General features: G+C 57.7%; 1 protein-coding gene across 1 annotated transcript in view; it reads left to right on the top strand.

The window, feature by feature from the left end:
- The first annotated feature begins 13,741 nt into the window (after positions 1-13,741).
- The window catches only part of RPS6KA1 (ribosomal protein S6 kinase A1), a 35,739-nt gene continuing 25,887 nt past the window's right edge, over positions 13,742-23,593 (top strand). The window contains exons 1-2 of the mRNA XM_054170862.1: positions 13,742-13,906; positions 20,129-20,173. Of these exons, the coding sequence (XP_054026837.1) occupies positions 13,844-13,906; positions 20,129-20,173 (108 nt within the window). The 5' untranslated portion in view covers positions 13,742-13,843. The remainder of the gene's footprint in view (positions 13,907-20,128; positions 20,174-23,593) is intronic.

Genomic DNA, 23,593 nt, shown 5'->3' with positions numbered 1-23,593 from the left:
ATGGCCAGAAAAAAAAAGCAGCATTGGGCAAAAGGGAGAAGAAAAGAGCAGCCCTGCAGCTGCTGAGGGGGAAAGTGAACTCTGGTAAGCTTTTCCTGGTAGTGAAACCAGAACTGGCTCCATGACACTGATGATGTGTTGGATTTCTGCACTTCACCTCCAGTCTTGTTGCCTCTAATCAAATACAGACCCTGCTGGGGGAGTGACTGAGCGGGAAGTGAGGTTTGTGGAGTGGAAAAAGCACTGAGAGGACTCCCACTGCAGAGCCGAGCCAGAGCCAGCCCCTGCTGTGCAGCCTCCTCCTGTCCAGGCCTTACAGCAGAGGCTGCTGTGGTACCCTGGCTGGGTTGGTTTGCTCTGCGTTGTCCTGGGTACAGACTTGTCCCCGGGGGCTGAAAGCAGTTTGGGTTCAGGAGAGTCAGAGAACTCCTGGAGAGAGTCCAACAGAGGCCACAAAGGTGCTGAGGTGAGAGCCCTGGAGCTGAGCCTGGAGAAGAGCAGCCCCAGAGGGGAGCTGAGCAGTGCTCAGCAAGAGCTAAAGGGTGAGGGGCAAGAGGCTGGGGCCAGACTCTGCTCAGTGGTATCCAGGGACAGGGCAAGGGGCACAAGGTGGAACCCAGGAGGTTCCATCTGAACAGGAGGAAAAACTTTGGTGTGAGGCTGCTGGAGGCCTGGAGCAGGCTGCTCAGAGAGCAGGGGGAAGGGACTGAGTGACCTCCAGAGGTCCCTTCCAACCCCACCATGCTGGGGTTCTCTCAGCACCCTCAAGCACAAGGTGCTGGTGCCAGGTTGGATTTGCCAGAGGGAATTTCCAGGTGCCAGGGGGAGAGGAGCCCTGGGGCTGTGGAGTGGTCTGGGATTTGGGCACAGCCAGGGTGATGCTGTAGGAGTGCCCTGGGTGGTGAGATTGGGATGGCACCCAATCACCATCATAATGTAATTATCACCGCATTAAAATAATCCTTTAATTACATGTTTGAAAATTGGGAATCTAATGCTTTAATTAAGCCTTTTAAATTAGCTGAGAAGAAACCCTGCAGTCACCTGCCCTGCCTTGGAGAGTGCTGAGCTTCCAGCCCCAACCTCCCTGGGCACAGCTGGAGGCCCTTTCCTCTTGTCCTGTGGTTAGCTGCTTGGGCAAAGAGGCCAACTGCAGCCTCCTCTCAGCCTCCTCTTCCTCAGGCTAAACAACCCCAGCTCCCTCAGCCCCTCTTCCTTGTCCCTGCTCTCCTTACCCCTCCCCAGCTTTGTTACCCACTCCAGCCCCTCAGCCTCCAGAAGCTTTGCTCCCCCTGCACGATCTGTGCCAGGCTCTGCCTCCTGCACGCTGTGAGCACCTCCTGCACCTTCTGCTGCGAGCTCTGAGCCATTCCTGCCATCCATTTCCCTCTGGCCGTGCCCTGCTGCCGGAGCCATCGGCCTGCTGCCTGCCACTCGACATGCAGGGCTCATCTTTTTCTCCTTAAGCAAACAGTGGGGAAGGGAGGCTGAGGACAGTAAATCCAACTAATTAGCTGTGTAAATTAAAAGCTAAGGAGCAGGCAGGGCTGCGCTGCGCTCCCTGCGCGCTCGGCGGTTACGGCAGCCACAAATCTGCATCCCCAGCTGCCAGAAGGCCCCCAGCTAAAAAGAAGCTGCTGAGGGTTTTTTTTCCCCTGTTCAATCATAATTGTTTTACATGGGGGGAAAAAAAAATGTCTCTGTTTATTGTCTGGGAGAGAGATTGATGCTGCTGGGGGTGGTTAAAAAGCTGGGCTGGCAGGTGCCTCAGAGCCTGTGGTAGCTGAGGGAGCAGTGGAGCCCACCAGGGGCTGCTGGCAACAAAGCTAAGGAGGGAAACTACCAAGGGGCTGCTGCTGGAGGGTGCTGGTGCTCTGAGGCAAGGTGCAGCTGCCTGCCAACCCTGTTTCAGATCAAGGGGAGGGGCTGAGCGTTGACAAAGCTCCTGGCAGCACACAAGATCGGTTCCCATCTGACGCTGGAGATGAGGAGAGCCTGGAGTGCCCCAAGGCCAGGTGAAAACAAAGGTAGTGGAGGTAGGGGCAAGCTGTCAGAGCTGCCTGCAGCCCTGAGCTCTGTTCAAGCATCCTGCTGAGGAATTTGTCTCGTGGGGGATCTCATCCCCTGTGGTTTGTTCATTCTTCTTCAGTACTGCTCCAGTGTTGGTACCTTGGGGAGCAGGAGAGTCCCATCATGGCAGGGTTGGAAGGGAGAGCTAAAGATCACCCAGCCCAAGCCTCCTGCTCCAGTAGGGCTCCCGCAGCAGCTTGCCCAGGAGCACAGTGGCCAGGGGGGGTTGGAAGCTCTCCAGAGAAGGAGACTCCCCAACCTCTCTGGGCAATTAAAACCCAGGAGTTACCAGGAGCTAGTTGCAGGCCAGTGAGTCACTCCCCAGGATCCTGCAGAACCTCCTTTCCCCCAGCCATGGTTTTTCCTTTCAGTCAATTGGCCTAAAAAGATGCAGCTGCATCGTGTTGGGAGGGCCCCCGAAGAGCAGCAGACTCCTGCCCCTCCCAGGGCCATCCTATGGTCAAATTAGCTTCTGCCTGGGCAAGCCCTGCAGCAAGCAAGGCAGGAAACGTCCCTGGACGCCGGGTTCGCTGCTGCTGCGGTTTCAGAGGGAAGCTGGACCCGAGGCGGGCTGCAGGGCAAGGCTGGGCAGCCTGGTGGCACCGCCTTGCCCGGTGGGCTCGGGGGTTTGTGTAGCGCTGCTTAGCTCATTAACACGGCGCTGATTAGCAGCCTGTTGCCGCCCTTCGCCACACGGTGGTACCAGGAAACGCGGAATCAGGGCTGGCGAGCGGCAGGCAGCCTCCGAGCGCAGCCCGAGCTACCTGCTGGCCAACCTGGGAGCCTGGAGCCTGCTTAATCCCAGGCTAACCCTGTGGGTTATTTGCTTTGGGAAGTGCTCGACCGCCGTCGTCCTGCTGGCTGGTCGTGGAGGTCTCTTCCAAGCGGATGCTCCATGATTCTGCCAGCTCCTGAGGGTGAGTGTGAGCCAAACGGTGCCCCCCCGAGCAGTGGGTGCCCCCCCGAGCAGTGGGTGCCCCCCCGAGCAGTGGGTGCCCCCCGAGCAGTGGGTGCCCCCCCGGCCTCCCCACAGCTTTCCCTTTCTGGGGAGGTTTCTGCTGGAGGTGCAGGCAGAGTGCTCCATTCCTCAGCAGCTCGCAGCCACAGCTGACACCTCGCAGGATTCTCTGCCTGCTGTTGGAAGCCTTTGAACTTAGGCCTCCCAAATTCTATTTTGAGACTCCCTGGACCATTCCTTTTCCTCCTCAGGCAGTCAGTGCAGCTGCTCTGGCACATGTCCTGCAAATTTAAGCCTAAACTAAAGCTGCCACCATCTATCTCCTCTGTCCTCAGCTGGGACAGGGAAACTTCATCCTAACCCCAGATTTCACAAAGGTATTGTCTGAGCCTGGTCACTTTCAGGGTTGTTGATATAAACTCCTTTGATCGGTGACTCTTCACCCTGAGATCACAGAATAAACCACCATGGCCCAAAGAATTCATCCTTCGCTGAACAGCTTCCTGAGCTTTTGCTCACCTCTCCTTTCCCCTTTGGGAGGGTGTGAGCTGCCTCTCTGCCAGCTATGGGCTGAGGAAATCAGGTTGTAATCTTTGTGCTAACTGACATTGCTGCTCCAGAGCCTGCACTCCTGTCCTTGACCTGATGCTGTGCCCCCTGCTCAGTTTGCCAGCCAGCAGCCTGCCCTAGCCCTGCATTTGAGCCTCACAGAGTATCACCCTGGAGCGTGCCCTGGGCTGAAGCACTGCCAGCCACGGCACAGCTGCTTTGCCTTCACCTTTTCCATGGTGAAATGCCTCAGCCCTTGGGTTATCTCCTCCTGACACATGCTTCCCGGGTTTGCCTTTACCGAGGAGCAGTCTGCAAAGCTGGAAAGGAAGTGGCTGACTTCCTACAGCTGGTGAGGTTGGATGTGAAGCACTTCACACCCTCCTGATACTCCCTTGAAGTGGATGCAAAATGGAAAGATGAGCTCCTGGCAAGCCAGGCTCATGCCTGTCCTCATTTCTCAATACCTGCTTGGGGCAGGGGGGGCTGAATCTGTAGGAGCATCCCCTGGGGCGGGGGCTCCTGCCTGCACCGGGGCAGGGTTTCTGCCTCCACTGGGGCAGGGTTTCTGCATCTATCTGTTGGCTGAAGTGGGCAAAACCTGATGCTGACTGATAAGGAAAAGGCAGAGATTTCCAGTCCCAAGGGTATATGCTGTGGCATGAAGATGGAGCATGCATGGAAACCGAATGTCTCTGGGGCACCTGGATGTGCACTGTGCTGACAAATGCGGTGTAGATTTCATCCCCATGTCTCCACTGAGCAGACTCTGCCACCATTCCCTGCTGGTTCCTAGATAACAGACCTGCAGTGATTGCTCAGTGCTTAGCAAAACGAGCAGAGCAAGGTCCTTGCCCGTTTGCATGGGGAGCTTGGGTTATCGATTAACTCGGCAAATGGACAACTCCTAGCAGCAAAGCAAGGATGAACCAGGCTGGGGCTGAGCTCATGGTTGGTGTCTGGGGGAAGGAACCCACAGCCCAGCTCAGCCCAGGGCTGGGGATGCTGACAGACCCTTGCACAGAGCCAGAGAGCTATTGAGGTTGGAAGAGAGCTTTGAGATCACCAATTTCTCACCCAGAGCTCACAGTGCCACCACTGCCACCAAACCAGGTCCCTCAGCACCCATGTGTCTTTGAAATGCTTCCAGGGGTGGGGACTCCACCACCCCCCTGGGCAGTCTGTTCCAGTGCCTGAGAACCCTTGCTGGGAAGAAATCTTTCCTAATATGCAAGCTGAATCTCTCCCTGCCACAACTTGATGCTGTTTCCTCTGGTCACTGCTAGAGCTGGCAGCCCCCAGCCCCCTCAGCAAGCTTGGTCTGAAGTGCACTGGCCCCAGCTAGGTCCTGTTCTGAGCAGTGCCTGGCTCCCATGCATGAGTAAGCAGATTGGTTAAGATAAACCCCCCCAATGTCATCCCAAGGTCCTTCTCATGCTGTGTGCTCAGCCCTGGCTTTGTGCTTTCCCTGCCTTTGTGCATTGGAGCAGTGAGAAGCTCAGGGGGTTGTGTTCCTGAGGCCAAGGGCGCTGGGGTCCTGCAGAGGCTGAGGAGATGTCAGGGCAGGCAGCTCCTCGCAGGGCTGCGCTGAAGCAGGACAGTGGCTGCTGTGCTCCCCTGGTGCAGGTCCCTCTGCACCACCAGGGGGATTCCTCCAGCAGCACCACCTCACCCCCTCTGGGGTCTTGTCCCTCTGGGATGTGGTTTGGTGGCCATGGTGGTGTCAGGCCAGTGGTTGGACTTCTCCAGCTGAAGCAATTCTAGGACCTTACCCTGGGAGGCAAACAAACCACCTGGGCCCACGGCTGTGCTAAGAACAGCAGCACCACGAGGGGCAGCTGCCCAATGCTCTGCAGAAGCTCTCTTGCCCTGGCCTTTGTCTGCTTTCTGGTGTGACCCTTTCACTCCACTCAGCAATTCATTCCTAATTAGTGGTGATGCTCAAACCCTGCCTGTACAGAGATGATTTTTACACCCAAGCCATCTCTCCCTCCATCTTCCCCCTCCAAAACACTCTGAGCTGGTGCCAGAAGCGAGTTGGTGATCCTGTAGAGGGGACATTTGTCCCTTGGTAATTAACTCCCATATTCATTTCCAAGGAGCTGGCAAACAGCTGCCAGGAAAGCTGTTTTCCATCTCTGTTGATCAATATTATCTTTCAACAAGTGTGTGGTGCTGCTGAGTGTTAGCAGCTAACAGCACCCTGCTTCTTGTGCTATTTTAGGGGCTGTAGCATACCCCAGAGAAGACTCCTGAGTTAAATCTTGTATTAGATGTTATTTAGTCTCCATTGCCAATGCCCTGACCCTGTTCTCACCTGTATCTTCTGCTGGGCTGCAGGCACAGGACATTGTCTCCAGCTGGGAGGGTGTTGGAAGGGACCTCTGGAGCTCACCCAGTCCAAGCCCCTGCTCCAGCAGGGCTCCCACAGCAGCCTGCCCAGGGGCACAGTGGCCAGGGGGGGTTGGAAGCTTTCCAGAGCAGGAGACTCCGCAGCCTCTCTGGGCAGCCTGCTCCAGGCCTCCAGCAGCCTCACACCAAAGGAGTTTCTCCTCCTGTTCAGAGGAAACCTCCTGGCTTCCACTTTGTGCCCCTTGCCCCTTGTGCTGTCCCTGGGCACCCCTGAGCAGAGCCTGGCCCCAGCCTCTTGCCCCCCAGCCTTTAGCTCTCACTGAGCATTGCTCAGCTCCCCTCTGGGGCTGCTCTTCTGCAGGCTCTCAGCCCCAGGGCTCTCAGCCTTTGGTGCTCCCAGAGCAGCTCCAGGCCCCTCAGCAGCTTCAGAACCTGTTTCCCTGTGCTGTCAGATGTGCAACCCTGCAGAACGCTGAAGAGCCTCAGTGCCTGCTGACCCTGGGGCTTTGCAGTGCTGGTGAGGGAGGCAGAGGTTTCCTTCTGCCAGGTACTTGAGTTTCTGCCCTCCCTGCACTGCTTGTGCCTTTTGTTCCCTCCCCAACAAGGAAGCCATTGAGCACTGTGCAGAGTTCCCTGCTACCTGACCCTGCAGGCCACCTGAGTCAGCTCTGTGCTGCTCTGCTGCCTTCAGCTGGTTTTAAATCACAGAAAACAATTAGAAAATAAAAGTCTTATTAGAAGAGAGGTTGGAGAGCTGCTCCTCTCTCCCTCAGTGGTGAGGCTGCCTCCTCCCCACACCCCTCTGAAAAACAGTCTTGCTTGTGTTGTGCCTTCCCCTCTACCACAATTTGGTCGCTAGGTTCCCAGTCAGGAGCATTTCTCATGTTTTGGACATTTCTTTCTCTGTTTATCTCTGGCTCCCCCAGGCTGGATGTGTGCAAGAGGCTTCTGTAAGAGAAGTCAAACACTGCTGGGCTTAGGTCAGGAATGAAGTTTGCTTTTTCCCCTAAGGAGAAGAGGTCCCTGGGGTCTTTAGGCTCCTCATCAGGATTTCTGGGAGTCACTTTCCCTGCTGAATTAGTTTCTTTTGCTTTTTCCCCCTGTGAACCTCCCAGGCTGCAGGTGAGCAGGGATGGCTGTTTGTGCCCTCTCTGAGCAGGATGAGACTTGCCAGCTGCATGATGTAGGCTGGAGACCACGAAGCCTGGAATGCCATTTCCCTTCTGCTGGAGCTGGGTTTCTGCTGAGATCTGCTTTTGTTTGCCCTCAGCCTCTCTGGGACCTGTGTGAGGAGCACAACACAGAGAGCAGCTCTCTGGATCCACTTAAAAGCCACATCCCTTGTTTACAAGTTCTTAAACCTAAAAGAGCCATAAACCCTCAGTGTGCTGAGCCCTTCTGTTTGCTCAGCTTTCTCCCTGGCCAGGGGACAGTCCAAACAGGCCTGGCAGTTTCGCTGCTGCTTGCAGCTCCTAATAGTTTTCTCTCTCTCAAGTTATCACTTCCCTCCCGTAGGGCGGCACTGAAGTCAACTGCAAACAAATCCTCGCTGCTAATTCAAGCCAAAATGTTGCTGGGCAGCCTGCTCTGGCCTCACCACCTGGGCTGCAAACCTGCTCTAACAGTTCAGACACAAGTGGTTGCTTTATTTGGATGTCGTGGAATCACAGAAGTGGTTGGGTTGGACCTTAAAGATCAGCCAGGGGCAGGGACACCTCACACCAGCCCAGGCTGCTCAAGGCTTCATCCAGCCTGGCCTTGAGCACCTCCAGGGAGAGGGTGTTGAGAAAACTTTGTAAAAGCCTTTTGTAGATGGAGTTTGAGCCACAGTTGGCCTCTTGCTTCTCCTTCAGAGCAGGGGGCTGAAGGCACTGGAGCCCAGGGCGGGGTGTGCCAGGGCCAGCAGCAGGCACATGCAAGCTGCAGAGCCCAAGCCCGTGGCAGGCTGTCACCAATCCAAAAGGCTGAAAGAGAGCAAAGGCTGAATGTGCTGTGGAAAGAGCTCCTCTGAGGGCCTTAGGAAAGAGCCAAAGGTTAGGAAAGCTCCAAAGGCAGCTGGGCAGGCTGTGATCAGGCTCACACAGTTCAGACAGAGAGAGCAAGCTGCCTCCCATGCTCCCCTCGGCTGATGTTAGGAGGGGATGTCAGGGTCTCAAACACATCATTTGCTCCTTTTATTTGGAAGCCAGGGGTGGTGTCCTGCACAGGGACTGGAGCAGACCTCTGCTGCTTTCTTTGCATCCGGGAAAGGGAAGGTAACCGATACAGGAGGCCGGCAGCGATTGTATCCATGGCAACCGGCAGATACGGCCTCGCTGGCAGCTCCCTCCCCAGCGCCTCCCCTGCCTTCCCACGGCTCTGGCGGTCCCCTCCTCACTCCACCTCTTGGCTGCAGCTCGGTGTGCCCGAGAGAGAGGTGCAAAATGCACACATGGAGCCTGTTTCCTGCAGCCAGCAGCTCCTTCAGCCCTGCTAGCAAAACTCTTCAGCTCTGTGGGCTTCAGCCAGGGGCTCCCCGGCAGATGCTGCAGAAGGTCTGCTCCGTGGATGGGTGGTTTGGAGCAGAAGCAGGGAGCCCTTAGCAGGCTGGGGGCCTGCAGAACCAGCAGGCCAATTGCAATATGTTCTGCAAAGGAAAAGGTTCCAGGTCTGATGAACACCTCCAGAGCTGCAGGTGAGCCGAGCAAGGCAGCCTGGTGCTCACCTTGGCAGGAAGCACTGCAGAGGTTAAAGTTGGTTGCTCTTCACCTTCGGTCTGCACAAACCCTCAGTGGCAGGAGAGCTGCCTGGGCTGTGCCTCCCTCAGAGCTCTTCATCCCTCTGCCTGCTGTGGTGTGGTTCCTGCATTCCATCCACTGCCTGGACCTGCCTTGGGAAATGCTGGCATCTGAGGCAGCTGCAGCCAGTGCTGGGGCAGGGGAAGCAATGGCTCCGAAAAGCAAAACACCAACAACCAAAGAGTTGAGCTGCCACAGGCAGCCAGAGGTCCTCCTTTCCAGGGCCCCTGCTGTGTTTCTGCAGCGCGGTGTTTGTAGCACACCAAGGCAAAAACCTGTCCCCGGGATCAAAACAAGGTGATCTATCACCCCGCCCCTCGCGGCGGGGAAGCAGAGCAGGAGAGGCAGGGAAATGAGATCCGGGATGGAGAGCTGGGGATTAGGAGCCAGGACGCAGCGTTCAAGTCGTGCCCTGACAGCCTGCTGAAAGCATGACTCAGTTTCCCAGGGCGTGCAGGGGGGGGACAGGGAAGCAGGGAGCTGATCAGCCAGGCTTGAGAACACAGAGAGGGCTGCTGCCAGCTCTGATGAAACAACTGCCTCGGCACAGAGACAAAGCAGATGACACCAGGCTGTAAACTGGGACTCGGCTCTGGTGCCTGCAAGCTTTTTGCATCTCCTTATATGTGTAAAAGCAGCACAGCATGAAGCAGGCTGTGAAGGAGAGATGCTCCCCGGCTCTGGTGAAAGGCAAGGATGCAGGGAGCCCTGGGAGTGTTGCTTTGCTGCCATAGGGGAGGTGGAGAACCACTTGGGCAGCTTTGGGAATAACGAGGGGAAATTTGGTCTGGGGATGTAGATGAGGAGCAGCCCCGGGGGGCGCCTGCGAGGGGCTAACCGGCTCAGTGCCTCCTGTCAGCCTCTCTGGCCGGGAGAACATTGCACACCCAAACCTCGGCAGCTGCCCAGGCAAAAAGCCATCTCCAGTCGCATTGGAGGAGGGTTTGGTGTTTTTAAACCCAAGCAGCAGCAATTTGACTTCCCAGCAAAGGCAGTGCTGCCTGCGGGGCTGGGCAGCTGATGCAGAGCCCCCGTGCACCCCGGCAACAGCCCTGCAGCTGTCTCAGAGCAGCAGCAGTGAAAGCTTTAATCACTGTGCTTAGCTGTGACACTTCACCCAAACAGCAGCCTCTGCTCCTCAGGCAACCCCTGCCTGCGGGATGTCCTTTTTATAGCTGTTCTTTGACTAGGAAATAAAGCCTGGGGGAGACCACTGCCTCATTTCTCGCAGCCAGACATCCTGCCCTGGGCTTGCCAGCAGCCTCCCGTGGCACACTGCACTGTCTGCTCAGCAAGGATGCTTCAGCGTGGGCTTGGTGCAGGGGCTGAGGGGAGGTCAGGCTGCTGACAGCTTCTCTCAGCAGAGAGAAGGCTTCTGAGTCCTGCAGCCAGGGATGGAGAAGCTTCAGTTGCTGCTGCTGAACTGCTGTGCTGTGACAGAGGCTTTTTGGGGCGCTTTAGGGTCATTTTGAGGATCCTGTAGAGATACCTCAGCCAAATCCTCTCCTAGCCTTTAATCATGGTAATGTTCCATACAAACTCGAGGAGGAACCTCTTTCATTTCAGGGTGATGGAGCAGGCTGCCCAGGGAGGTGGTGGAGAGATTCCAAGCCTGCCTGGCTGTGTTCCTGGGTGACCTTCTTTGGGTGACCCTGCCCTGGCAGGGGGGTTGGATCTGATGATCTTCAGAGGTCCCCTCCAGCCACGACCCCGTGAAAAGCAGCTGCAGAGATGGAGCAATCATGCACAGGTTGGTTGTGGTCTCCTCCATCTCTTTCATTAGCTGCTTTATGCAGGGGGGCAGGCAGGAGAATTTGGCTTTATGTGGCTGCTGTGGGCCCCATGGGTTTCCAGCTGTCTTTTTCTTCCAGCCTGAAGAAGTGATTGCTCCACAAAGCTTCAGCATCTCTGCCCTTTGCCAAGTCCACAGCCTGCTGCCTGCCTCTCTGCTGTGAAGTGGGAAGGACTTTCTGCACCTCAGTTGACCTAGCAGGGGATGGAAGCTGCAGTGGGTCCTGTGTCTCCTCCTCTCACTTGCAGAGGGCCTTTGCCCTGCCTGCCAAAGGGTTCCTCTGGCTACTGCCCATTCACCTTTCCCTGTGACCCTGCAAACCAGAGCTTGCTTCCCTCCTGCCTGTTGTACCACCCTGGAGCTTCCCAGCGCCTCAGAAGTAATTTGTTTTACTTTTACCTTTTTTTTTTACTGTTTACAGTAGCAGTCATGACCTTGGAGACAGAAATTTCCCAGGAGTTCATGCCCAGCATGGCTGAGATTCCTGGGAGCTGCTCAGCACCTGACCCTGCCTGACTTCCATGTGCAACTCCCCCTCGGAAGCTGGGAGCCATCCAGTGAGTGACCTGAGGGGAGCTGGCATTTGTGCCTGGCACTGTGGCTCCAGAAAGACCCCAGAGCAGACTTCCACTTTCTGAAGGAGGCTACAGGAGAGCTGGGGAGGGACTTTCTACAAAGGCTTGGAGTGGCAGGACGAGAGGTGATGGCTTCAGACTGGGAGAAGCTGGACTGAGGTGAGGCATTGGGAAGGAATTCTTCCCCAGGAGGGTGGTGAGGCTCTGGGACAGGCTGCCCAGAGAAGCTGTGGAGGCTGCAACTCTGGAAGTGTTCAAGGTCAGGTTGGATGGGACCTTGAGCAAGCTGGGCTGGCAGGAGGTGTCCCTGCCCATGGCAGGGGGTTGGATCTAGATGATCTTTAAGATCCCTTCCAACCCAAAGCAGTCTCTGATGCTATGATTCATGGGGCCTGACGTTAAAGCACAGCAAAGCCACCCAGCAGTGCCTCATTTTGTTCTCCTTGGAGGAAGGATGCAGAGAGGGCTGTCCTGCCTCCACCTCCCCTGCATTCCTACCCCAGGCCTGCCTGGCACAGAGCAGAAGCCAAGGGAGCTGAGTTCTGCAGACAGATGAGGAAGGTAAGTGGGGCACTGCCATCAGGGTGTTACTGATGGTGCTCAGAGCAGGCTGCAGCAGCTGGAGGTTGGATGAGAGCAGAAGGCACAGAGTGTACCAGGCAGTGAGGGGAAAGCAGGGATGGCTTTGGAGCTGAATGAATAACTCTGCACCAGATCTGCTCCAGCTTGCTCCAACAGCAAGTGACAGGAGTTTAATTGGCTGTAACAGGACCTCAGCTAGCATCAGCTGGGTGGGTTTGTGTTATTTAATGCTTTCATCTGGAGCTCCAACACTTATGGCACAGAGGGGGGCTCTGAGCACAGGCCTCGGAGGCAGCAGTTCCCAGGCTTGGCTCAGACACTCCCTGTCACCGTGGGAATTCTCTACCCTTGATTTCTTCACATGCAAAAGAGATGACAGCTCCAGCCTGACCCACAACAGCTCCTGGTGATGGCTCACAGACTGTGAAGCTCAGCTGGAACGTTTCAAAGCAGTGGGCTCCATCCTAACTCTGGGTTCCCTGCCCTCTCTGAACAGGGACAAAGGGCTGCAGAGCCCCACAGAACCTTAGACTCTGCCTCCTTTCAGCTGCAGGGCAACCACTCTGTAACTGCCAAGGCTGGTGCTAAACCTCAGCACCTTGAACACCTTCAGGGATGGGGCTTCAGCCACCTCCCTGGGCAGCCTGTCACAGTGTTTTGAGAACCCTTTCAGTCAAGAAGTTCTTCTAATACCCAGCTTAAATCCTCCTGGGACAGCTGCCCTCAGAACGCGGATCCCAGCAGTAGATGCTTTCACTTGTGCTCATTAAATAGTTCCAGCCACACCTTGATGAAGTCAGCCCTCAGCCATGCAGCCTTCTGCAAAGATGATTTCTTTCAAGCACGATTTTCTAATGAAACCTGAAAACTCTGTGCTTTGGGGGACTGTGAGCAGAAGAGAACTTTGTCCTCTTCTGAGGAGCCTGGCAACAGAATTGGGGAGCAGCCCCAGTTCTGAGCACTTAGAGCAGGGGAGCTGCCTCAGTGCTTAAGGCAGCTCTCCCCTGGGGCTCTCCAAGGGCAGCAGAAAGGTGAATGTGGTTTTTTTTTTTCAATCCCTGTGTTGTAGGGAAGGCTGAGGAGGGAAGCACTGCAGGAGGTGATGAGCAGTGACTCACTGCACATCTCGGGCTTGGAATCCGGATTTCCCACAGCAGCTTCCTGCCTTAAGCAGCAATATCTGAACTGTGTCCCCGGCTTTGTGCTCACCACCTCTTCTCCCGGGGATGCTGCACAGCGCCGTGTGTGGAGTGGCAGAGCTGGACGCTCCTGGAGGAAAAAGACTCCTTCCAGGACACAGAGGAGTGGGGCACAAGGTGTATTTCTCAGCAGGTGGTTGGTGTTCAAGTGCCTTGAGGATCCCCTTGCTGGAGGTGAGTGTGCAGTGAGCAGCTGGCAAAGGTTGGTTTGCATCCAGAGGGTACCCAGGGGAAATGCACAGGGGGGAAGGGCACAGCAGACAGAAAAAGGATCTGCTGTGAGGCCAGGCTGAGAGAGTTAGGATTAAAAGAGGAGACCTTCTGGTGGCCTTTCAGTGCTCCAAGGGCTGCTCACAAAGCTGGGGACAGACTTTTGAGCAGGGCCTGTGGTGACAGGACAAGGGGGGGGTGGTTTGAAACTGCAAGAGGGAGATTCAGGCTGGAGAGAAGGATGATTTTTTTTTTACACTGAAGGTGGTGAGACCTGGTGGGAGCTGCCCCTCCCTGGAACCATTCCGGGTCAGGTTGTTCGGGGCTCTGAGCAGCCTGCCCTCGTCGGGGATGTCCCTGCTGACTGCAGGGGGTTGGTCTGGGTGAGCCCTACGCTCCGTTCCAACCCAAGCCGTTCTGTGCTTCCGTGATTCATCCCTGGCCACTCCTGCTCCCCGCGGAGGGACGCGTGTGGCATCCGCGCACGGTTCGTCATCTTTGTCCCTTTATCTGCCACCTCGCTGGGCTCCCGGCTCGCTGCCTGCCTCCAGCTGCAGCCACTCCCGGCCCATCGCCCCGCCGGGAGGCTTCCACCGGGACCCCTCCCTTCCCTCCCTCCTTGCCCGGCAGCTCGGCGGGCGGAGCCGCCCCGCTCCGCCCCTCCCCGCCCCGCCGCTCCCCTCCCGGCCCGGCCCGGGGAGCCGGTGCCCAGCGCGGGGCCCCTGCTCCGAGCGCGGCCGCTCCGAGCGCAGCCCCGCGGGGCAGCTCTCACCGGCAGCATGCCGCTCGCCCAGCTCGCCGAGCCCTGGCCCAACATGGAGCTGGTGCCGCTGGACACGGAGGTGAGCGGGGCACCGGCCCTTACCGGCGGCGGGGAGGGGGCTCCGGGGTTGCGGGCGGTGGCGAGGGGATGTCTCCGCCGAACAAAGGAGCGCCCGGTCTGGCTTCCCCCCGTCCGGCGGGACCCTCCCGGCTGCCGTGACCCCCGGGTTGTGCGGTTCCTCGGGGTTCGGTAGCCCGGGGCTGGGGGATCCTGGCTGCCCGGAGGCAGACGCTGCCCGGGGCTCGGCGTGTGCACGGCGAGGCTCGGTACATGCACCGGAATCCTCCCCGCTGTGGTGACCCCCGGGCCATGCGGTTCGGCGGCCCCGGGGACGAGGCGGGGGGAGTCACGGCCAGCCGGGGCTGTCCGCTGCACCGGGGGCTCGGCATGAGTACCGGGGGGGGGGGGGGGGGGGGGGGGAGGAGGGGGTATTCCCGGTTGCGGGGGCTGCGGTGACCCCCCGGGGAGTGCAGTTCCCCGGGGTGGGGGTTCTGCAGCCCGGAGGTATGGGGGGTCACGGCCGGCCGGCGCCGTGCGCTGCCCGGGGCTCGGTGTGTGCGTGGCGTGTGCCCGGTACAGCTTCCCGGCTGCGGCTCCCGGGAAGGGTGGTTCGGTAGCCCGGGGATGTTGGGGGGGGTCACTACCCTCTGGAACTATGCGGTGCCCGGGGCTCGATGTGTGCCCCGCGGGCTTCCTGGCTCCGGTGCTGCCCTTGCAGGCTTTAGTCGATTTGGAGCCTGAGCAGCGAGCTCCTAAATCCCCTCCCAGACACAGAACAAGGCTCAGGGAATAAATGTCTGCGATTTGGGATCTTTCTCCTCGGGGCTGCTTTGCTGTCCACCAGCGCCGGCTGCTCTCCCGGGCCTGCGCTTCCAGCTCCCATCGCGGCCCTGTGTCACTTGGCTGGGTGTCTGCTCTTCCCTCCTGCTTTGCTCTGTTCCTTCTATTGACGACCTCAAAGCCAGATGTGCAGGAGGGTGTGCAGCAGCTGGCCACAGCTGCAGGCTCCCATCACAGCCATTTCAGAATAAAGGGACAGCTTGGAGCAGTTTTCAGCCGTCGCAGAGCAACCAGCTGAGGCTCTGTGTCTCTGGCACTCTTCACTTAAACATCTTCTCATCCAAACGGGAGCTGGATGCCCTCCAGGGGAAGGCAGAGGGGTGCTGGGGGGTTGCTTCAGGTGCCTTACTCGTTTTGGCTGGGTGTGATGCTGTCGCACACCTGTGTCGTGCTGAGGGATGTCAGATGATGGCTCCTGGGTCAGGTTTGCTCATTCCTGTTCAAAATTGCCTCTTAAGAGGTCTCTGCTTGGAGTGCAGGCAGTTTCACTGCTGCTGCAGTGATGGGGGTGGGGGTCTGCTGCTGGGCAGGGGTAAGGTTGACTCATTTTCATCAGCCAGATGCAGCATGACTTCCCCTAGAGCAAGGGAGCACCCCCTGTGCGTGGGGTGCTGTGCCCAGGGTCCCTCTGTGCTGCTGGTGCCAAGCAGGGTGCCAAGGGCTGGGAACATCTGTGCTGAAGCATCACTTGAGCCCTGAGGATGGGTTTGTGACTGAAGGTGGGAGAGGAGGGAAGTCCTGCAGCAGCTCGGTGACAGCTCCTGGAGCCGCACTGTGTGCCCAGAGGCAGGGTGCAGGATATCGCTGGCAGCCAGGGCTTTGGATTTGTGGTTTTCTCTCTCTGCCGAAGCCAGAAGGCAGCCCTGAAAAGCCAGAAAACACAACGAGGCTCATAATGGGAGGCAGCTAATGCCAGTGCCCGGGGCAGTGAATGCTGTGGGCGAGATTCATTTGCTCCTTAATCCCAGGTCTGCCAGGTGCCAGGCAGGCGCCGTGTCAGCAGCACAGGAGCCCTCTGGAGCGGAAGGGGAACGGCCGGGAGGGGCTCGGTGGATTTGTCAGCCCCAGTCAGCTGTGAGGGGCAGGACAGCAGCTAAGGACTGTTCTCCCCCTTGCATTAACTGTAAACTGAAACTGGTGGCCCTGCCTCTGGCTTCTAAGCCATCCCCTTCCCCCATCTCACCTTGGCCAGGGCTCTAGGGCAGGGGCAGGAGCTGCTTGCAGGTGATCCTGCTGCAGATCAGCCTGGCTGCATCCCAGGATCACCAGTGGGGCCTTAGCAGCTTACTGCCTTTGTGTGAAGGTGAGCAGGTACCTGCAGGTGACTCCAGTGAGGAGGATAATTAGGAATGGGCTGCCCAGGGAGGTGGTGGAGTCACCATCCCTGGAGGGGTTCAAGAGGGGATTGGATGTGGCACTTGGTGCCGTGGTTTAGTCATGAGGTCTGTGCTGACAGCTTGGACTCCATGATCCTTGAGGTCTCTTCCAACCTTGGTGATTCTGCGATGTCCTCCACCTCCAGACCTGGCTGCCCTTGCCTGGGGCAGGCATTAGAGGATCCCACAGCACACCTGTGAACAGCAGAGAGGAGCTAGGGCTTGAGGGCAAGGGCTTTGCACCTTGCAGTTAAAATCCCCGAGGGCAGGGGCCCGAGGAGAAAGTTTTGAGCCCTGCTGGGGGAGGTGGCTGCACTGAGGAGCCCAGGAGACTGTTCTGGAACACCAGTTACGTAAACTGCCCTGGGATCACTGCCATGCAGGTTAGAAAGCAGCTTCCTCCAACCTTTGCTTTCTGAGTCATGGAGCAGAGGTGCTGCACTGTGCTGCTGAAGGCATCAGTCCTGTTGTGAAGGGATCTGGGGGTCTTCCACCGAGCCCTGCTGCTGGGGATGGGTCCTGTGCCCCGGCTTGCCAAGACAGGGCGTGGGGGTGGGGGCTGGGCCTGACCCCTGGCAGGAGAGCAGTTCCTGGGCACTGAGCTTTGCAATGCTTTTCCCTTTTTGCCTGCTCTGCTCTCTCTGCTGCCTGTGTTAGCAGCAGAATATTGCTTAGGTAGTAGGAAAAACCTGGCTGGGGCAGAGTGCAAGCAGCAGAGAGTGGAGCTGAAGGACTCCATCGCCATAGTGATGGATGCTGTCCTCGGGGCTCTGCTGCTCTTTCACCTCCTGCCTTGCCACCAAGGCGTCCAGCAGCAGGGCTGGCGTGGGCTCACGCCAGCCCCAACCACTCTTAGCCTGTGAGTCTGTATCAGCCCTTACTGAGCAGGAACTATTCCTGAATAACTTATCTTCTGCAGGCATCTCAGCTGAACAATGCACAGCCCCCTGATCAAAAGATAGTGGAGGAAGCCAAGCTGCTGTCTCTGACACACCCTTGTGCACAGCCTCCTTGGGCTCTTTGGGCTGCCCAGGTTCTTCTGGAGGGCTTTATTTCTGCAGGATCCTTTCCTTTCTCTGAACTGCAATAGGCAGGATCCATAAATTCTACTTAATAACAATGAAGGCCTTGTTCTTGGGTCCCACTAGCAGGAGCTGTGGGGTGAAGGCTTTCTTCCCCCACTCCTTCCTGCTTCTGTGCTTCTGAGGTCATCCAAGGAGCATCTTTGGGTACCTGGGGCCCTTGTTGTGGTGGTTTATGGATCTAGCAAAAGTGACTGGTCACAGGATGGGTTTGGTTGGAAAAAGACCTTTAAGATCATCAAATCCAATCATCAACACAGCACCACCACGGCCACCAAACCCTGGCCCCAAGTGCCGTGGCCATAGGTTTCTCGAACACCTCCAGGGCTGGGGACTCCACCACCTCCCTGGGCAGCCTGTGCCAGCCCCTGGCCACTCTTGTAGGAAAGAAATTGTTGCTGATATCCAACATAAACCTCCCTGGTGCAGCCTGAGACCACTTCCTCTCATCCTACCACTTGTGAGAAGAGCCCAATCCCTACCTGACTCTCAGGGAGCTGCAGGGGGCAATGAGGTCTCTCTTCAGCCTCCTTTCCCCAGGTCCCTCGGCTGTTCCCCTCCAGACCCTTCACTAGTCGAAGCCTGGAGGTCCAGCCGTGGCAGCAGGCTGCCTCTCCAAGTGGAGCTGTGGGTGCTGGTGGTGCTAACTGGAGGGCACAGCCCTTGGTGGCAGCAGGATTGGGCACAGCCCTGCCAGGGCTGCGACTCCTCCTGCTTTCAGACCAGAGCAGCGTTGGCCTGGTCTGTAAATTGCTGCCTGTGCTGTGGATTTTGTGGCATTAGAGGGATTGCCACTGCAAGATGTCCCAAGATAAACATCTCCCAAGTGCAGCCAGCCTGGCCCTCGTGTCCCTGTGCTGCCGCTCCCGGGCGCTGCTCTGCCTGGACTGGAGCAGCTCCGTGTGCAGGAGGGCTGCTGGGGCCCCTCCCGGGCAGCTTTAGCTGTTGCTCACCCAGAGGTGCCCTTGCTGCCAGGCTGCTGCTCCACGTGCCCATCAGATTAGCTCTGTGATCCCCAGAGCAGGACAAGCTGCAGGGACAGGCTGCCGGCCCCCGGTGAGGCTCCTGCTGCTGCCCTCTCGGTAGCCCAAGCCCTGCTCTGCTGCTGCCTGCATCGGGTCCCTGCGGGCACCCAGGGGAAGGGGCTGAGCCTCCCTCCTGCAGCAGGTGTTGCCTGCTTGCTGCCTTTGGGGAGATCTTTGGAGTAGGACATTCAGGAGGGTCCTTTCCAAGGCTGTGCTGTGAGAGGGCATCTGGAGACAAACGCAGCCCCAGCCCCTGGCACACTGCTGGGAATGCAGAAATGAAGCTTTGAATGAGAAACCTCAAAGCAGGAAACCTCCAGAGTATTTCAGCCCCCCCCCCCCCAGGAGGTGGGGAATGGCCACAGCTGGTCTCAGGAGGTGATGAGTTTGCAGCTGGGAGAGCTTCCCTCCTGGATGCTTACAAGGGGCTCTTGAATGCCATATGAGGGAATAAGGACTGGGAGAGCACTTGGCTGTAAGTGCTGCAGTTCTCTCCTTGCACATCTGCCTTAGAGCAGCTTGAGAAGGGCCTCGTTGCATCAGGCTCATCCCTCTCAGACCATGGACTTGCATGCCCAGGAAACCTCCCTGGCACAGACTCTGTTCTCTTTTCCCTCACATCTCTTCCATCCCCAGGCAGGATGGGCTTCTGTCAACAGCAGAGCGCAGGACAAAGGCTCCTGGCTGAAACACAGCCCTCAGGGTCTGGCAGGGCTGGAGGTGGCACCCAGTATCCCCCAGCTTGTCCTTGCAGCCAAAGGCTTGGGCAGAGCCTGTGCTCCCTCTGTGCTGTGTGCTGCCTTCCCCACAGCAGCAAAAGCTCTCGTCCCGTGTCTCAGCTCTCCCCTTCCTTGGCACCTGCCTTGGAGACCTTTTCTCCAGCCCATGAGCCAGGCACTGCCTCCCCCTGTCCATCGTGGAAATTTGACTTCTGCAGCTGTTCTGGCCACAGCCAGCCCTCCCCAGGCTGTGGTTTGGATCAGCAGGGAGCCAGGAGTTGCTGCTCAGTGACAGCTGAGCCAGCAAGCAGCAGCCTGCTTCCAAGCCTGGTTATCTCAGTCTCAGGCTGTGCCAGGGGAGGTTTAGGCTGGATGCTAGGAAGAAGTTCTACAGAGAGAGTGATTGCCCATGGGAATGTGCTGCCCAGGGAGGTGGTGGAGTCACCATCACTGGAGGTGTTCAGGAGGAGACTTGATGGGGTGCTTGGTGCCGTGGGTTAGTTGTTCAGGTGGTGTTGGATTGGTTGATGGGTTGGACACCATCTTGAAGGTCTCTTCCAACCTGCTCTATTCTATTCTATTCTATCTGGAGCACAGCATCTCCCCCTCTCTGTGCAGGCTGTGCATAAACACAAAGTCTTACTTCACTCTGGAGCCATTCTCTGTGCTAAGGGCACCAGGAGCTCTGGGTAAACATCAGGGCAATGTTCCTCTGGAAGGACTTGGCTGAGGGACTGGAGCCCAGTGGAAGCTGGCACAGAGGTGAGTGGTGGAGCTCAGAGGGGAGCCAGAGCAATGCCAATACAGCACCAGGGCAAGGCACAGGTGGTCTCCCCAGCTCCCTGTTGTGGTAGGACTCTCTGAGGGGTGGGTGTCAGGATGAAGGTGCCAGCCCCTTCTGGGTGGTGCCCACTGACAGGACAAGGAATGACAGGTACAAGCTGCTACCCAGTTCCAGTTTGTGCCCAGTGCCTCTTGTCCTGCTCCTGGGCACCACTGAGCAGAGTCTGGCCCCAGCCTCTTGCCCTCCACCCTTCAGCTGTTGAATAGCATTGAGAAGATCTCAGGCTGCTCTTGGGCCATGGCTGGAAGCATTCCCTGTGTGTGCTGCAGGAAGGGCTCTCAGAGCCTGTGTGAGGAGGTGTGAGGAGCTGTCCCCTCCCTGCAGCGTGCTAACAGCAGGTTCTTTTCCCTTGCAGAATGGGCAGGCAGCTCCAGAAGAAGGTGGGAATCCTCCAGCCAAGGTAAAGATGCTTTGGGCTTGTATCCTGAAGCCATCCCTCTGAGCTGCCTGTGGGGTGGGAGCTGCCCTGGCAAAGGGGCTGGGGCCAGCTGGGCTTGAACCCTGTGAGCTGCTGCTTTGTGACCTGGGTGGCTGCATGTGGGAGGGTAAGGGACTGGAGTGGGGGAAAAGAGAAACCTTTGTTTCTTCCTTCCTTTTGGTCATCCAAACCTACCTGGGAAGATTCCCAGAGGGCTGCCTCAGGCCAGCACAGGAGGTGTGCAGGAGGCTGCACCAGAGGGCTGGAAGTGAGAATCCCTGGGGTGCTTCAGAGCTGTGTTTGCAGCTTGCTCTGTGCTGCTCTTGCCAGGTGGGATGAGAAGTACAAAAGCCTTTGATGGTTCTGGCCCAGCTGCCCTCGCTGAGTGCCTGCTATCTGTTCCTCCTCCTGCCTTGTGGGGCTGGGAGAAGCTCCACTTCTGCCAGGCTGCCCTTCCGTGCCCCTGGGAATGCTGAAGGGAGCTGGGCTGCTAGCTTCCATGTTTTGGACGAGGGGTTTCACCTGCTGGAGCTTCTCCAGGCACAGAAAGCTCCTCCTGCTCCACACACCGTGCTGAAGGAGTTGGCTTCCCTGGGGTGAGCTCCCTCCAGGCCCCACTGTGCTTACCCTGGGCACTGCCTGACGGTGCCCAGGCTCTGCCCTGCCAGGCACCGTGCAGGGCAGCAGATCCTTTCCAGCACCTGGAAGTCCTGAGCCTTTCAGGATCTCCTTTCCTGGTGCACAGATGCAATGCCACAAGGTTTGGCTTGGCTGGGCAGACCTTGCTGAACCTGTCAGGAGTTTGTCCTGCAGCAGTTTCTCTCTGAGTCATCCTTGGCCCCTGCTAAGGGCTCTTGTGTTGTTCTTCCACTTAGTTGCTGTCCTATTTTTAGTGAAAGAAATTGAAACCTAAGCCCCAATTGCCTCCTCCTCAGCCAGTCCTTTCCAGCAGCTTCTGCTGGACTTGGGGCATTGCCTGCCCTGACTTCCCCAGGTGCTGCAGCTTGCTTGGACTGAATGATCCCTGGAGGTCCCTTCCAACCCCTAACACTCTGTGGTTGCCACTGCATCCCAAGCACCTCTTGTGCACTTCTGGCCCAGTTGCTGGGCTGGCAGATGTCCAGGAGCTCTGGCATGGGTCAGAGGGGCTCAGGGCAATGCAAGTGTGCATTCCCTCCCCTGAGAGGGGTGGGTTTAGGGCTCTTTGCTGTGCCTGCTGCTCTGGCATGGAGGAAAAAACCCATCTGACTCTCCTGGTTGGATTGCAGCTGGGCTCCTAAGACTTGAGCCTTTGCCTCTTTCATCTTCAAACACTTGGCTGAGCCTCCCTGCTGCACAAGCTGCTGAAGGATGTTGCTTTAAAAATAATTGAAGGGTTGGGTTGGGTTTTTTGTCTTTGAAGGACATCCCTGGGACAAACCCTGCCTGGTTCCATCTGTAGATGCAGCCCCACAGAGCGATCACGCAGCAGAGGCCAAAAGGCACTTGGGGTTCTCTTTGCTGCTCTGTGCCTGGGAGAGGGATGTGGAGTCCCTGGGGAGCTGGAGCAGAGCAGCAGGAGACTTGATAGAATCTCAGCATGGTGAGGTGGGAAGGGACCTCTGGAGCTCACCCAGCCCAACCCCCTGCTCCAGCAGGGCTCCCACAGCAGCCTGCCCAGGGCACAGTGGCCAGGGGGGGTTGGAAGCTCCCCACAGGAGACTCCACAGCCTCTCTGGGCAGCCTGCTGCAGGCCTCCAGCAGCCTCACACCAAAGCAGCTTCTCCTCATGCTGAGGCAGAACTCACCCTGTTCCAGTTTGTGTCCTCTCACTGGGCACCAGTGAGGAGCCTGGCCCCAGCTTCTTGCCCCCCACCCTAATGTAAATGCTGCTCAGCTGCCCTCTGGGGCTGCTCTTCTGCAGGCTCTCAGCCCAGGGCTCTCAGCCTTTGCTCCTCACAGAGCTGCTCCATTCCCTTCAGCATCCTTGTAGCCTCTGCTGGCCTCTCTCCAGCAGTTCTCTGTCGTGCTGGGGAGCCCAGAACTGGACACAGTGCTCCAGGGGAGGCCTCACCAGGGCAGAGCAGAGCCAGGCACAGCAGTGCAGGTGTCCTGCTCTCCACTGCCCCGAGGCTCCGTGGCCAAGCTGCCTGTGGGCAGTGCCTGGCAATGCCATTTTGGGTAAGCTGGGAGCTGCTGAGGCTCTGCTCCCTGCTCCTGACACAACCTCAGCTCTCTTTCCCAAGTTTGTCCAAGGTACTTCTGCTGCCAGCAGAGACAAATGAGGTCCCTGCTGTAAACACAGCTCCAGGGCCAGCTCCCAGCCAGCTGCAGCGCTGTGGATGGGGAAGCAGGCAGCAGGCTCAGCACCTGGGCATGATTCTGCTCAGTCTGGGGGTAGGCAGCAGCAGCTTCTGGCACTCTGCCTCCAGGGACCAAGGAAGAAGTCAGTGGTAGTAACTGGATTGGAAGGGATCTCTAAGGTCACAGCCTGCACTGGGTTGGAAGGGATCCTCCAAGGGCATCTTGTCCAACCCCCTGCAGCCCCAGGGACAGCTCCAGCTGGATCAGGCTGCCCAGGGGCACATCCAGGCTGATCTTGGAATGTCCCCAGGGATGGGGCCTCAACCATGTCCCTGGGCAGCCTGTGCCAGTGTCTCACCACCCTCTCTGTGCAGAACTTCCTCCTGATGTCCAACCTAACTCTGCCCTGCTCCAGTTTCAAACCACTGTCCCTCATCCTATCACTCCAAACCCTTCTGAACAGTCCCTCCCCAGCCTGCCTGGGTCCTGTTCAGATGCTGAAATGCAGCTCTAAGGCCTCCCTGGAGCTTTCTCTGGACTGAACAACCCCAATTGCTTCACCCTGTCCCCATGGCAGAAGTTCTTCATCCCTCTGATCATCTTCCTGCCCTCCCCTGGCCCCACTCCAGCAGCTCCATCATTGCCATCAGTAGATCTCAAGTCCAGTCCTCCAAGCTCCCCCCTCAGCTTGGGTACCCAATACAAACCCTTCCCACCCAGCTTGCACAGCCCTTACCCTGCAGGTTACACAACAGCCAAGGTTGGCTCTTCTCAAGCTGAAGGTTGCTCAGGATCCTTCCTGTGCCCTTCTGGCTGTGTGAGAGCTGTGAGGGGGAGAGGCAGCTTCATCCCTGCTCTCCTCTTGCAGCTAATTCTGTGATCCCTTCTAAAAATAGCCTGAGGCAGGGATTAATCAACACCCCCACAAGTGCTGGCCCTCCCCTGGCCCTCTGAGCAGGATGCTGCCAGGAGCAGTCCTCATTTGCCTGGGCACCAACCAAAGGTGCTCTGCAGAGCAGGAAACCCAAGAGTTCCTCAACAGAGTTGGGAGCCTGGCAGCTGGGAGCCTGCTGCAGTCCAATGCCTCCACCCCTGGAGGTGTTCAAAACCTGTGGCCAT

Source organism: Dryobates pubescens, chromosome 20, assembly GCF_014839835.1.
Source record: "Dryobates pubescens isolate bDryPub1 chromosome 20, bDryPub1.pri, whole genome shotgun sequence".
NCBI lineage: Eukaryota > Metazoa > Chordata > Aves > Piciformes > Picidae > Dryobates > Dryobates pubescens.
This window is presented reverse-complemented; position numbering and strand designations above follow the sequence as displayed.